This window comes from Hirundo rustica, chromosome Z (assembly GCF_015227805.2).
Source record: "Hirundo rustica isolate bHirRus1 chromosome Z, bHirRus1.pri.v3, whole genome shotgun sequence".
Classification (NCBI taxonomy): domain Eukaryota; kingdom Metazoa; phylum Chordata; class Aves; order Passeriformes; family Hirundinidae; genus Hirundo; species Hirundo rustica.
In genome coordinates this window covers 5961063-5973364 of record NC_053488.1, presented here as the reverse complement: position 1 = coordinate 5973364, position 12302 = coordinate 5961063, and the positions used below count along the sequence as shown (strand labels likewise).

The window sequence follows — 12302 nt, the reverse complement described above, 5'->3', positions numbered from 1 at the left end:
TATTCATTGCAGAGAACATATCTTTATTTTAATATAGCAGAGCAAAAAATCATCCCCATTTATTAATCTGATGTACACTAAATAACTTTGCATTTGTTACACAGATGATAAATATTTTGCAGATAAATTTATAAACACTTCCACATTTTATAGATTTATACTGTACACAGTCATCCTACACAGAGCATGCCCTTTCACAAATATCCAGACAGCTTTCCTCAGAGGACTTAATCAAAACACTTGGTCAAACATTTTGGAAGCTGGCAATTTGACACAGAGGAGGATACTGGAAAAATGAGCTCACAATTGTACCAGCTGGACTTGAAATGAAAAATTCCGAACTCCAAAAGAGGATTTATCAAGGCACACACATGCAAACACATATATACACTAGTGATGACCGTAACCTGCTTTCCAGGTGCACACAGCAGTAAAGGAAACAAAGAAAGAAACAGAGAGGTCAGGACCATTGCCAAGATCTTGATGCAGATTAGCAGATCTGAAGTCGAATTCCCATGTTCAAACAGCAATTCAACTTTAAAGTAGCTTGTTACCCGTATATACAATATGTACATGTTACCTTGCATTGAGAAATGGGGATTGTCAGAAATGGTAATGATTTTCTAGACAACATATGCCCACTAACGTACCTGTGTGTTTGTAGACTGAAGACTATCTGAAAAATGGTATGGCCAGTCAGCTGGCAGAGCAGCTGGAAATTTGAGTGGAAGTTTAGGAGCAGAAACTGGGAACAGGAAATAACTGCAAAAAAACCTAGGAAAGAATGCATCTTTTCCTTCTGTTGCTGAGCATTAGAAAATGCTAACAGGTTTTTAAGAAGGTCAGCAACCTGACAATGCCAATAAATCTCAGTGAAAGCAAAAGTCTAACAAGTTTTTAAAGAAAATTGGTAGCCTTACCAGTAAGTTGCAGCGAAGGCCAAGAGCTCTACTTTGGTACCTCATCCTTGATACCTGACTTCTGCACGTATGCCATTACACTGCCATGGAAACTGCCCACTTAAAAAAACATCTAATTTTATACAGTGTATTCCTACATATATTTGAGGCCAAGTGTGAGATACAATTTAGTTGTCACAAAGTTGTGCAGTTGAAGGTAATACAGCTTTTATATATATATATAATTTAATTGGGGTTTTTAATACAATATTCTGTAGAAAATGGTTAAAATACGTTCGTTGCCAGTTGATTCACTTAGCTTTCAGCATTGCTATTAAAACTCTTTTAATGTTTGTGAAATGCTACATTCATAGGAAAAATAATTTATCTTTAAAAAAGGGCTGAAAAAACCCACATTTCTCTCACAATAGCAATTCCAGCATGGCAATATACACAGTCACATACTTGATATTTTTGAAATACAAAACTGGGATCCTGATCCTAAAAAATTGCTTCACTGATTTAAGCAGGGATCAGATTACACATACAAAGCTTCTCTCATGTAACACTTTGTAGGATCCTAAACCACTTGGAAGACTTGTCATTGCAGGCAGACACTCGCAGCTTGGGGCATTTTTAAAAAAATTCATAAATGAACTAGGTTTCGTACAGTGCTAATTTTATGCCTGCTCTCAATTTCTGTTGCAAAGGTCAATACAGCCTTTCATTTCATTAGTGAGGCACTAAAGGAATCAGTCACCATACTAGGATGATTGGCAGCAGGAAGAAACAGGAAAGCGATGAAAGGTTTGTCCCAAAGAGATGATGGGAGGTTGTGTTTTGAAAGTAGCTCTTTAAATATTCTCTTTTTTCTTCCAAGCAATTGATTTTAATCTATGTTTACAAATGTCTATATAAAAGGTAGTATTATCTACTCCTGCTATAGATTTGAATGACAATTTTCTACTTAAAACTGCCTGTTGGCGATCACAAGTAGAAACTATATGCTGTGGTTTCACTCACTGCACGTTTTCCTCTTGGAAAGGTCTCCTCCTTTCCAGAAGAACTGTCGTGTAAGCCTCGCTACCCTTTCTTAGTCTCCTCCCAAAGGTTTGGTATGCACTGGTATTTAGTTTATCAACTCATAGGAGACATGGGGGAAAAAAAGAATAGCAAGCTGCTTGGGTTGGTCCAAGGTTTGTTTGTTTTAATCTTGTTATAGAGCTGGCTTTCCTATAGCAAATATACATTCCTTCCTGTGAAAGGAATATGCCCTTTCGTCTGCTTTCTTACTTCTGAAGCATGAGTGCATGTACCGTACTAGAGGAAGAGTACTGCAAAGGGTGAACATCCTGAAAAGAGCAAAGAAGAAATGTAGCAGATGCCAGAGCTTTTGGAAGAGCTCTTTCCACTGTAACTGGTCTGTGGGTATGTGCTGATATTTTCGCCCTGGATCGCCTTGATTTATAGCATCCATGAGTTTATATGGCACTAATTACTGTAGAAGATCTTCATGGGTGCTAATCATTAATTGAGTAACACCCTGGCAATGGCTCTGTTTCAGGCTGGTCAAAAATTTCTGATAAGAACAGCAGCAAATAATTCTTTAACCACATCACTAGAACAACAGCAGCCGTATATGCAGAAACAATGAAAAACATACAATACAGAAAAACACAGACATTTTCTCATACGTTACACAGAAGATAGCATGTTGATATCCCCATGGACCATTTTGAAGGCCTTTTGGTTGAATAAGACAAAATCCATAGCTTTCAGGAGTTTATGTATCTGAGAGTGCTGTGTCTCCTAGTCACTGGAACACCAATGTCTTTGTGTGATGCGCCGCTTTGCTGTTTGGCACAGTGTGGTGGGGCAGGAGGGTGGGCTGGGCAGGCAGGGGAAGGCAACAGCTAAGTCAAAGCTCATTTTTCAGACCATTTTTGGAATCCCCTTCCAATGACTGGAAGCTAATGGCCAGTTGGGACGACTGTTGGCATCCCAACAATTTTGCACATGAATAAGTAAAGGTTTCTGCACGTGGAATGGAGCAGGGTGTTGTTTGTGTTCAAAGCACAATGCAAAATAAAGACAGTAACGTCACGGAGGAAGAGATGAGAACACGGTTTGTAAGTTTAACATTCGCCAGTGTTTATAGAGGTGAGTGTGTCCATATGTGTGTATACTCACCCACATATGTCTGCATACGTGTTCACTCCTAACTGTGTACTACTTCTTTACAATATACAATATTATATATAGCTTCAGGCTAGGATGTGAAGAAAACATCTGAAAAAATAAAAATAATTGAAGCCTATACCTTGAACTATAACTCTTCATTGCTTACATTTAATTTGATTCCATTTCATTATTTTTCCCAACCCTCTTCTTTTGAAGGATCAGCTTTTAACTGGGTCGGTCAGACCCACATAAGATTCACAAAATACTTTTAGCACATAGCCAGTGGGGGATGGGCATACATCTGGTCATACAAGGCAGACATTAAGAGGATAGAAGACATATCTTATAGATAAGAATACATGCAGAATCGTACAAGAGAAGTGTTAGCCGACAACTCTAGTGCCCGACAACAAATGAAACTGGAACAACACATATGACACTGGACTCTTGCAGAGTAAATGAGCTGTGAGTGTTGTCCTTTAGCATTAAAGCAGTTTCAGCCTGCTTGGTCACGACTACTGGTGAAAACTGGACCACTGAATGTGGTAGATGTCCAAAATTAGAAAGCAGAAACCTAAGCAAAAAACCCAGATCCTTAGGATCCAAGAGAAATTATCTTAGGTGGACAGCTGTGAAAAGAGTGCTGAAAGTGCCTGCCAGCTCTTTTTCTCCCTCACTTTCTCTCTCACTTGTGGATTGATATGTCTGACTACAACTTAAATGTGTTGATGGCCAGAGCAGGGGCAAGGTCTCTACAAATCATCTTGGTTATGTGGCATTAAAATGTATATCCATGAGTACCCTGGGTAGAAAGAACAATACTTTCATGTCAGGTCATCCTTACCCAAATACTTCTGTTGTTAAGTAATCTCCAATCTTTGGTTATCAGACTGTGCAGTGGTCTGAAGTGAGCAATATGTTCTAGACCTTTGTCAAAGAGAATAGATTGTTTACCCTAGAAAGCACTGTGCCTTTCCCTAAGTGTTTTGGTCCCTATTAAATGTAACTCGTGTGTGTCTTGTGGGAGTAGACTGCTGAAAATTACTGCTTTGCTCATTTTGAGTGCCACAGGATGTTTTCCAAGGCCCAGAACTCCATATTACAGGCCAGAATCTTGGTACATAATTCAACAAAATGTTTAATAAGAAAAGTAAATAAACCAGGCCTAATTTATCTTTTTGCTGCTTTTTACATACTAAGTTACTTCATTAAAAAACAGGTCCTGAATGTGGATGAAATTCTATATGACAATCTTACACAGCTAGAGTGGGACTAAATTTTGAAGGAATCTTTCCTCTTTGCAGGAAGGAATAGGAAATTTACCTCTACAAAAAAAAAAAAAAAAAAAAAAAAAAGAGGCAGCTAATGATAATGAATCCATAGTGAATCTAGTGAATCCAAATTATTTATTTTGCAGTACTTCTGAAATTTTTAGGAGAAAGCAAATGAGGCTGATAGCAGCACATGGACTGTTTGTAGACTATGTGAGGTTAAATGAAGGTAAGTGAGATCTGCAAGTAGCATTATAAGTTGATGCTTTCAATTTAATTCAGGTTTTGAACTGAGTTCCAGATTTTTCTGGCTAACATGTCTCTTCTAATTCCACATCATTGCCTGAACCATGTCTCACCTTGAAAGTACAAGCAAAAGTCTGTATTTTCATGCTGTGTTTTCTCAACTAGCAGCATTCAAAAGTACTAATGCAGGCACATACCTAATATTTTACAGTAAGTTTAATGAACAAGAAGGCAGGAAATACAGAAAAGCAGCCTCTCAGATGTGTTTTCTTCTGGAATATGATTACTGAACATGTGTTTTCTTTCAAAACACCAGAGGAAGTGGAGCATTTCTGTTTTCACTTCTTGTGTCTTTGACCCCCTGAGTGCAAGGATTCATTTTTTAATGTTGTGATTGAAATTTCAATTGCATTTCCAGGTTATTAAACAGGAAACATGGCTTGTAGGTTGTATTAGCATGATATCATCTTGTTTAGGAAAAGAGGTGTGAGTGGATGTAAACATCTTTCTCTGACTAATGAAGAGTAATTTAAAACTCAGAATGGGGAAGGGAGATAAAGCCTAGCACACAGAGGCTGTCCATATGAGGGGCTGAGGACTATGTTACTTTGCTGAGAATTGGTATCCACTGTTGTGCCTCAAGAGCAGTTACACAAAAGATAAGGTCGTAGAAAAAAGAAAAAAAGGAATACAGAATGCAATTTCCTCCAAACGAAGATGAGCTAGGTGCACAAGCAAGAAGATTCCCTCAAATCAGGGGGTCAACACAGGCCATTCTGAGAGGACATTTCTCCTCGTATTAGGCCAGCCTTCTTGATAGATCAGGAAATGTGGAGTCTGGCTATCTCAAAAGGGGAGATTCATACTCAGAAGGACTTCTAAGGCTGCTTTGCATAACCAAAATGCCAAAGATACGTAACAAAACTTCTTACTGGATGTTACTGGGAAGCCAGAAGCAGGTGGGAGAGTTTTGACTATCTTAAGGCTTCTTACTCCTAGTAAGAAAAGTAATTTGGGATGGAATGAATGGAATGGCAAAAAGAGAGAGCAAGAGCTTGAGTTAGCAACCTTAACTTTCACCCATATTCCCAAAATGATTAAGGAGGAGTAGACTACTGGAGCCATCCGGAAGGAGAGCTAACTCTTTTCCATCAGTGCCCAGCTTCTGTAGTACACAACTCTGTAAGGGAACAGAGTTAAAATCGAGCATAGAGGAAGAAGGTTTCCCAGGAAATCTTTCATTACCTTTCCTGTTCAGCTCTCCACTGTGAACATATTTTCCTACTTCCCTTTCTAGGAGCCTGTACTCAACAACCAACGCAATGGTTCCCAAATGTTGTAGCACATGCTTCCAAGAAACAAGGAGCTAGCATGGATATAACCAAGCTGGCCAAAGCACACTGACATGATGAATAAGATGCTTTCAAGAAATGAGAGTCTGCTAAGTCAAGTTCTACTATTAGACAACCTGTAAGGAGTAAAACTAATTCAAATAAAATTTTCTTGCCAAAAATGAAAACATGTGGTCTCTTTTGTGGACAGTTTCCAAATTTCAGAATAGTTGACTGTCATGGTTAACAGCATTCTAAGTGCTGTGAGAGCCTTGTGTATTTTCAGGAGCCGCTGTGCTTTTTGTCATTGCTGCCATTGGGGTGAGATTTTCAACTGCACAGAAAATTCCTAGATGTTATAATATCCTGCTTCAGTTTAGACTGATGGGGTTTCTAGGTAGCAGTCAGTTCTGCGATTAAAACAGACAAATAAGCAGTTTTGATTACGTATGTTTTGTAACTGTAAAACACAAATGCTATTAAGTTTTCTTCTCTCTGGTGTATTAGGAATCTAGCCATGCCCCTAAGTGATTCTTTGTGTGACATGTAAGCGAATAGACATAGAAAGGAAGTGCAGATCCTTCTGTTCAATATTTATTACCTGTGATTGCTTTGGAGGCTGCAAGAAAAGACAGATTTGTTGAAGACCAGTCAAATTACTTTTGCTTTTAATGTGAGTAACATTTGTGTCCAGATCTCCATAGATTTCTCTTCCAGTCTGTGGATTTCACCTATCTCATCAAGTCATTTATAGCATGAAATTGCATTCACTCTTTTGTCTTTATGAAATAAATCTTTACTGCGCTCAAGCAAAAACTATTCATTGTTCAAACGGCTTTGTGTTGGCTTGCACAATAGCTCAAATCTGTTGAGCCAGCTAGCTTACCATCTAGGAAAATTCTAACTTTAGGTTTTTGTTTCATATGTTGGAATTGTCCTTGTTTTTTTTTTTTCCTTTGTTCATCTCTTTAATTTACTTATTCTTCCAATTCCTACCCATTATTCTTTTTTTCTGCCTTACAACATTTTAATTCTGGATCATGCTGTGCCCATTTTTAAAAATCTCTGCTAATTCCTGTGGTTGCTACATTCCACTTCATCCAGACTTAATCACAGATCTATGATATAGTCAGGATTTACGGTAAAACCAACACCAAAATCAACATAATTTTACATGTCGTGAGATTAGAGGGTGTTAAACTTGAATCATAGCCCTCAAAAGATGAATATTGTTTTTCTGTGGCCCATTTCCTTCAAGCTGGTCAGAAGGTGTGAGGTGTCGTATCTGAGTGTTATGGGAATTACATGCAGAGATGGACAGAATATACTACTGCAAGAGGACAGTGCATAGCAACACAAAGCAATATTTTACCATTGTTGTTGATGTTTACTCCAAATATGTACAGAGGCTTCAGATTTCAAAATAACTTGTGCAGTACGTGCAAGGAGTTGAACATGTGCTACTAATGAATTGTACGGAGGAAAGGGTCTCAAATATATTATTAGTTGTAGGAAACAGCCTTAGAATAATATTAAGGCTGTGACTAGTGGACAAAAGCCACAGATGGAAAACTAAGGAAAGAATTTTGTTCTAGAACTTAGGGAACAATAATTCTTTCTCATTTATTAGCATAGTTTAGAAATTTAAGAGGCATGTCTAAGTCAGATTTAAACACAAAATATTTAATCTCAAATATCTTAACACTCCAAAATAAATACACTTCCTAAACTTTTTTCTTACTATAGCATATTTAAATTATCAGCATCAAAATAATGTCCCCCAGTTTTTCATACACCTGCTTTCTTAATTCTGCCAATTTTCTCATTTCATAGGAGAAAACAACATCTTGGGCTAACATTTTTTGTGCTACCATGCGTAGTTACAAACATTTTGTTAGTAACTGAAAATGTCACTTCTAGAATCAGTAGATTAATCAGTGAATTATAAATGTGCTGAATGATGTTCTTACATAGACATTTACTGACTATTTTAATATGACTAAGATGATGAACGATAAAGACTCTACCGCCAGATATTACTACCCAATTCCAAGTTCACATCTAAGAGCAAGAGAAAAATCATCTGTCAGTGATTCATCTACCTAAAAAATGCTGTCAGGCATAATTAGAAAAAAAAAATACTGAATAAAATTTTCCATATGTTTTATAGCAAATTTGTTATTTGACACTTGAAACTGCAGATAGTTAATCAGCTGATACAAGCTGTCTTAGCTCCACTGGAAGCAATGTCAATTTTTGTCATCAGAGCATCTGCCTCTTTTCTTTGATAATTTTATAATGTATCTGTATTAAATTTGAAATGCTGATATTTTAAAGAGATCCCCATAACCTTTTGCATATCATTATGATGATGGGGAATTTTCCAGTAATCAGAACAGCCCACAGCACAGAAGGAATGTTTACTGCCATTTGCTTTCCACCTATGCACTTGGTCTAAAAAAAAACATTACTGCTCCCTGCAGCCTTGCCATGGCTTATTTCTTAGTGTCTTTTCAAGAAGATATTTAAAAATATTAAGTGGCCAGACATTTCTGAAACTATTAAAAATCAGCCAAGAAGATGGTTATATTGAGAAGTGTAGAAACTATGAAAAAATTAAGGTATTTACATATATAAATTCCAAATAAACCTCTGAAAGTATCTTTCTTATCATATAGTTCAATGGCTTGATTCTTCCTTTATTCACACTAACAACAGCAAAACTATTTGCATTCACTCATTCATTCCTGGAATAAGACACATTCACTATTTAAAATGGAAAAAAACATTCCAGATGCAACAAGTGAAGATAAAACAATTTTTTTCTGGAGCATCAGCAGCAAAAAGGGAAAATGTTAATTTTGTCATTCTCTCTGTTGCATACATATATGGACTTTCAAATTCCCTGCAGTAGCTGTTGCCTTCTCCTCAGCCAGTATGGGGTGTAGTTGGTAATCTTTACTTCGATTGAATCTGTATAAAAATGTTTCCCAAGAAAGAGTCATCGTCATGAGTTTTTCCCACCTAAGCACGGCTGCAGAAAGTCTCTGTTCCCAGTACTGATGCAATCAGTTGAGTTTCCTGATAAATGCTGCATGCATTGATACATTAACATTCCCTGCACCAATACTGCCAAGTAATTGACTTGCATGTCTGTACTGTTACTAAAGCTCACAATGCCAGAGACAAATTTAGCATGTGTTTTTGAAACAATTTTACTACTTACATTTTAAATATCTAATTATCAGCATGGTTTTCGCCTTCCTGGATATGTCACCAAAACTGTTTTAAGAGGTAGCTTTGCACTTTGAAGTGAAATATGTTTGAATAGCAAGAAATGCAAGCAAACAAAACTGAAATTTAGAACTTTCATGCAGAGATTGCTGAATCTCTGCTACTCAAAAGCATCTTCTGGGTTTGATTTCTGACATTTGAGCACTCTACTGTGTGTTGAGAATCTGAAGCCTTTGCACCATCAGACATTTGTACAAAGAAGGAAATAAATAGTGAATGTTTTTTCCAGTTACATCAACACCTGGGTTCTTGTATCAGGAAGGCGAAGTCCTACCAGACCTCCACATACGAGAACCGTAGAAGCAAGGAGAATAGGGATTGCTTTGGTGATACCAACAAGGGAACCGAATATTAGGTTTCCAAGTACAGCTGCAGCTTTGCATAGTGCATTCAAAAAGCCAAAGCCTGTTGCCCTAGAAGAGAAAACAGAAGAAAGTTAAAATACAGGTGAAAGAGTAATGCCTTTGAGACACACCCTCAGTGGAAATAAATCAGTACAGCCTCAATATCTTACACAAGATGCATGCCAGTAAGGATTCTGTGCTCATATTCTGCACTCTTATTTAAAATGAGAAACTAAAGCTCAGCTGCTATAGTATTTCATTGAGGCAATTCATTCTGCCTCGGGGATCAAAATGTGAAATGAATGACTGAACAGGTGAGTTTGCACCTCTCGAGTTCAACATGGGATTTGCAAATGAAAATTCAGTTAAGACTTAAATGGCTGCATTAGGAGAGTGGACATGCCAAGAACCTCCCAAAAGAGAACTGCTTTGTCGTCTGTGTGATGATTATTAATCAGAATTAAAGGGTGATCATCCTCGGGTACTGAATTAAAGTGGAGCTTCTTACAGGTGGTACACATGTTGAAACAGTGTTTTTTTAAAGGCTATGGGGGCCTCCAATACCAATGAATGTTCATCTCTTAGAGGTAAGGAAGATAGGGTGTATAAAAACCCATTGGGTGAAAGAGGTATCTGAGAAACTTTGGACAAAAGAAAAAGGAGGTTGCCAACAGAAAGTATGATAGCAGTAATTCAGGTAGAATCTTGCATTGCAGTGACGTGCTTTTAGTAGTCTGAAGTATTTTAATTATTTCGTAACTCTTGCACAGATGTATCATGCAAACGGCCGTAATTTAAATTGTGTTTTGACATGACCGAATGATTCATTGGTGCAGGAACAAACTTGCCCTACCAAATGTTTCCTAACAAAGATATCTGTATAATGGTAGAATCTGTAACACCTCTCAGCTCTCTTAGAAATTAAAGAAAGAAGCTCTAAGAGGAGCTCTCACTGTGTTTGCTGGGATAAAGTGAAAAAAGAAATCAAGAAGGTAGTTGTCTTAATTTCCAGAACAAAATATTTCTTGCTTGCACTGCAATTAAAAGGCCTATTCTAAACAACAGGAATTAAGAGAAATGCTAGTGATCTAAGTGACTTAAAAAGAGCTCTAGTTATTCTACTGAAGCATCTGAAAGGGAAAGGACTCTCATGCTCAGATGTAGACTGAATTCCCAGGAAGTCTGAAAAGCTTCTACTGGAGCTTCCAAAGAGGAGCCCAGAGAATACACCTGAAGTAAGAACACTTGACCCCAGCTGAGAGCAAAGATATAGTGTCTAAATGCCCTTCACAGAACAGATTTTTGATTTTGAAAACAGCAGAAATTATATCAAGGCACGAGGGGTGCTCTGTCTGAAGCAACTGATAGGCGTGGGCAGAGCCCAGAGTGCCAGGGTTCACCTCTTCTGCTCTTCGGCAAAACTTATCTCAGGATTGTTGATCAGTTAGGCCTTTTGGTGCCATGCTTCCAAGCTGTATGCTAGGAGAGAGGTAAAGGCTTCAGTCTAGGAGAGTTGACCAGGATATGGGGGTTTTCAGCACTGTCTGTGCCCTGTCTGGGATACTGTGCTTTGCAATAATACCAGTCCTGGTGTATATGAGGACCCTTCATCAAAAGAATGATGAATATGTCTAGATCCTTCTCGTGTATTTCTAAAATACTGTGGTTTGTGCTAAGAAACATCACTCTAGTTAGCCCGCAAAGTCAACTCCAGAGCCCGAACAAGGTTCAGAATGTGCCATTTTGAAATAACAGTGACTTCCTGTCAAATTCTTAAATCAGTTAAAAGGATGTCTGCAGAACAGAGTTAAGACATGTAACATACTAATTAATACACCTTCAAATAGTTTTTCTTTCCATTATGTTAAATATTTATTTTCCACTGTTGCAGACCAAAGTCAATTCCCGTACCTTAAACGTTATAAAAGTAAATTCAAAAAAAAATTGATAGTGTTCTAATGTCAGCTTTGTGTATTGGGTGTCTTTTCTGAATCTGGGACAAAACACAAATTACTTTTCTTTTCAGCTGGGTGATTATTTATTTATTTATTTATTTATTTATTAGTTTGGCAATATTATCTCTTGCATTCCCCAGCAGTATTTTAATCTCTTTGAAACGTCTGATATTTAGCAAAGAAATTACTGTTTTGTCTGAAGTAAGCACAATTCCTCTTTGTGAAAAGCATGGCATCCATCCAGATAGTGCATGACACTAAGCATTGGCTGCATCTAAAGAAAAAGAGACAGGTAATTTCTATGGCAGAGTAGAAACTACCCAAAAATCCGTGGGAAAAAAAAAAACAAAACAACAAGTAGAAGAGACCCAGATATGCCTCTTTCATATTCAAAGTCCTTATTTACTTGTTTTTTCTATATTTGAACCTGCAGCACTTTTACAAAATACATAGTGCTAAGGAAGCCTGAACATGCACATCCTGGACACGACAATTTTGAAAATGACCTGTTGTGCCCTCCAACAGTCCAGACCCCTGTGGGCTGCCAGAGAGCACACTGCTGAGAGCCGCAGATGAGGAAACTTTGGGAAGCGTTGCCCTTGAAAATTTCTGACAGAGGCACATTTGCACCAGCCCCTTGAAAATACCTTCCTCAGAGGAGAAACGAGCAAGCTAAAACGTGCCCGTTCTAAGCACTGCCTTTGGAGGAACGGGTCTGAAGGATGAGCACGAGATACACTGAGGGAAGGGAGCAAAGAGGAGCCATCCTACTGGGGTGAAC

The 12302-nt window shown here is 37.8% G+C and overlaps 1 protein-coding gene across 2 annotated transcripts in view; it reads right to left on the bottom strand.

The window, feature by feature from the left end:
- SV2C (synaptic vesicle glycoprotein 2C) overlaps positions 1 to 12302 on the bottom strand; it is a 121805-nt gene continuing 109503 nt past the window's right edge. For both annotated transcript variants that reach the window (XM_040090463.2, XM_058424112.1), the window contains exon 13: positions 1 to 9635. In XM_040090463.2, coding sequence (XP_039946397.1) covers positions 9452 to 9635 — 184 coding nt within the window. In that variant the 3' untranslated portion in view covers positions 1 to 9451. The remainder of the gene's footprint in view (positions 9636 to 12302) is intronic.